General features: G+C 32.0%; 1 protein-coding gene across 1 annotated transcript; it reads left to right on the top strand.

Moving 5' to 3' along the window:
* The first annotated feature begins 1,173 nt into the window (after positions 1-1,173).
* Positions 1,174-1,656, top strand: LOC124899469. Its single transcript, XM_047414362.1, has one exon. It carries the CDS (start codon positions 1,174-1,176, stop codon positions 1,654-1,656), a length of 483 nt encoding a protein of 160 aa, XP_047270318.1.
* The last annotated feature ends 674 nt before the right edge of the window (positions 1,657-2,330 follow it).

Raw genomic sequence — 2,330 nt, 5'->3', positions numbered from 1 at the left:
TCGCTATTTCAGTAGCGAAGAAAATCTTTCCCCATATCTACATCTATAGATCTAGGCATTTTCCTATTTCTTCTTGCATATTCCAATAGACCATTAAGTCTAAGTCTGATTTTTATAAAAAAAAATTCTTTCGTATTGCAAAATGGTTTGCTGGATCATACCTGAAATACTTATACAACAAAAATAGCATTTTAATATTTATTTTTTTATAACAATGTGTTACGTAGATGATAAGATAAATCTTTACCCGAAATTCTTTGAACAATTCCTCTCTATAAAATTTTAAAATCTTTAGCCAACTTGTCCAAAAACCTTTGTGGTTGTGACAAATGCATTTGATCATAATATTTTTGATTCTATCATTGGGCTTAACCCTACAATACAAGATCAAACATTAATATCATAGAGCATAATAATATAGTAAATGAAAAAATAAATAGTGTTGTTATATGTTGAAATCATACCCTACTCCACTTGGATAGATTCAGTTAGCTAACTTTTGACTATTATGTACATCATTACATGATATATATATACTAGTCAAATGTACTTGCTTTACACGTGTGCTTCATGTCAAGTCATATGTGAAGTATTAAATCTTGATCCTCTCCTACGATGTGAACTATCACATCACGGATAATAACAAAAACAACAAATAGTAATAGATCAAAAACTACAATAAAATAAATTGATTAAATCTAACATTTACCCAAAAATTTCTCAAAGCCTGACCGAACATTCATCTACCACTATAAACTCAATAAAATAATACGATAATCGAGATATCATAACAAACCGATTAAATCCTAACCTTAAGAAAAATCTTCAAAGCCCGATCACACGTTAATATCACTTGAAAAAACAACAAATAATATCATAACAGAAACTACTGTATTCAAGAATATTACAATAATATCATCAAACATAACCTTAAAATAAAATTTTCAAAGTCCAACCAAACATTCATCTGCAACATAGACTTGAATATAACAGAAATTATAACAAAATAATACGATAATCAAAATATTAGAATAATACAATTAAACCTAACCTTTTGTGATTGTATATGACACCTTTAGAGCTCATAAAAAATAATTATTTGTAATAGATTTTTGTTAAGAAATAATTGACATAATCTTCAGGTTATTATTTAATAATTGATATTCTATACTGATGGATGGACAGCCTAAAGGATTTTTTAAGTCCTCAAGGGGTCTTAAACAAGGGGATCCTTTGTTACCTGCTCTATTCATCATTGCAGCTGAAGTGTTATCTAGAAGTCAGAAAGAATTGATGAGGAAGAAAGAATTCAAGTTGTTTGCAATGCCTAGAGGGAGTCCAAAAATTAATCATCTTGCATTTGTAGAGGATATGGTTATTATGTGTAAAGTTGACTTGCACACATTGCAGTTAGTGACATCAACATTGGACAGGTATGAGAGGGTCTCAAGTCAGAAGATCAACAAGGAAAAAAGTGTTTTGTATTTGCATGGAAGGGTTTCTAATGGAGTAGTAGTTATGGCTGAGGTTGCTACAGGAATATTGAGGCGAGAATTTTCATTCAATTACTTAGGCTGTCCTATTTTCTACATGAGGAAGAAGAAGGTTTATTATCAGCAGCTAATGAATAGAATAAGTAACAAAATACAGGCTTAGAAACGTAAACTTTTATCTTTTAGGGGAAGGGCTGTTTTAATCAATCATGTGTTGCAGAGTATAACCATACATTTTTTATCAGTGATGAATCCACCAAAGAATGTATTAGATGCAATTTAGAAAAGCTTTTCAAAGTTCTTTTGGAGTAGTACAGTGGGGGTAAAGGCAGATATTGGGAATCTTGGCCCAAATTATGCTTGCCAGTAGAAGAAGGGGGTCTGGGTTTTAGGCAATTGCAAGATGTGTCCACAGCTTTGTTTTGTAAGTTATGGTCGAATTTCAGGACCAAGAAAACTATTTGGAGTGATTATATAATGAACAAATATTGCAGCAAATATCATCCAAAGGAAATTGATTGGAAAACATGAGGAGGTTCCCAAGTGTGGAAGAAGATGCTGCAAGTGAGGGATATTACTGATCATCTAATAAATTGGAGGCTCAGAAGAGGGGATGCTCATATATGTTATGATAATTAGAGTGGCATAGGGGATTTTCACTCTGTAATAGGAGATAGTAAAGAATGGGATGTTAGGTACAAGAAAGTCAAAGATTTGGTAGTGAATGGTCAGTGGAATGAGGATGTATTAGCAGAGTTGTTCACAGAGGATATTGTGGACCATATTAACAAAAAGGTGAAACCACCTCAGCAACCAAGACAAGATAATACAGCAATA

The sequence above is a fragment of the Capsicum annuum genome, chromosome 6 (assembly GCF_002878395.1).
Source record: "Capsicum annuum cultivar UCD-10X-F1 chromosome 6, UCD10Xv1.1, whole genome shotgun sequence".
Classification (NCBI taxonomy): domain Eukaryota; kingdom Viridiplantae; phylum Streptophyta; class Magnoliopsida; order Solanales; family Solanaceae; genus Capsicum; species Capsicum annuum.
The sequence above is the reverse complement of the archived record's forward strand: the minus strand, read 5'-3'. Positions and strand labels throughout refer to the sequence as shown.

Excerpts from the sequence above, each read along its gene's own strand:
- LOC124899469 (XM_047414362.1), top strand. The coding sequence starts at position 1,174 with ATGGATGGACAGCCTAAAGGATTTTTTAAGTCCTCAAGGGGTCTTAAA.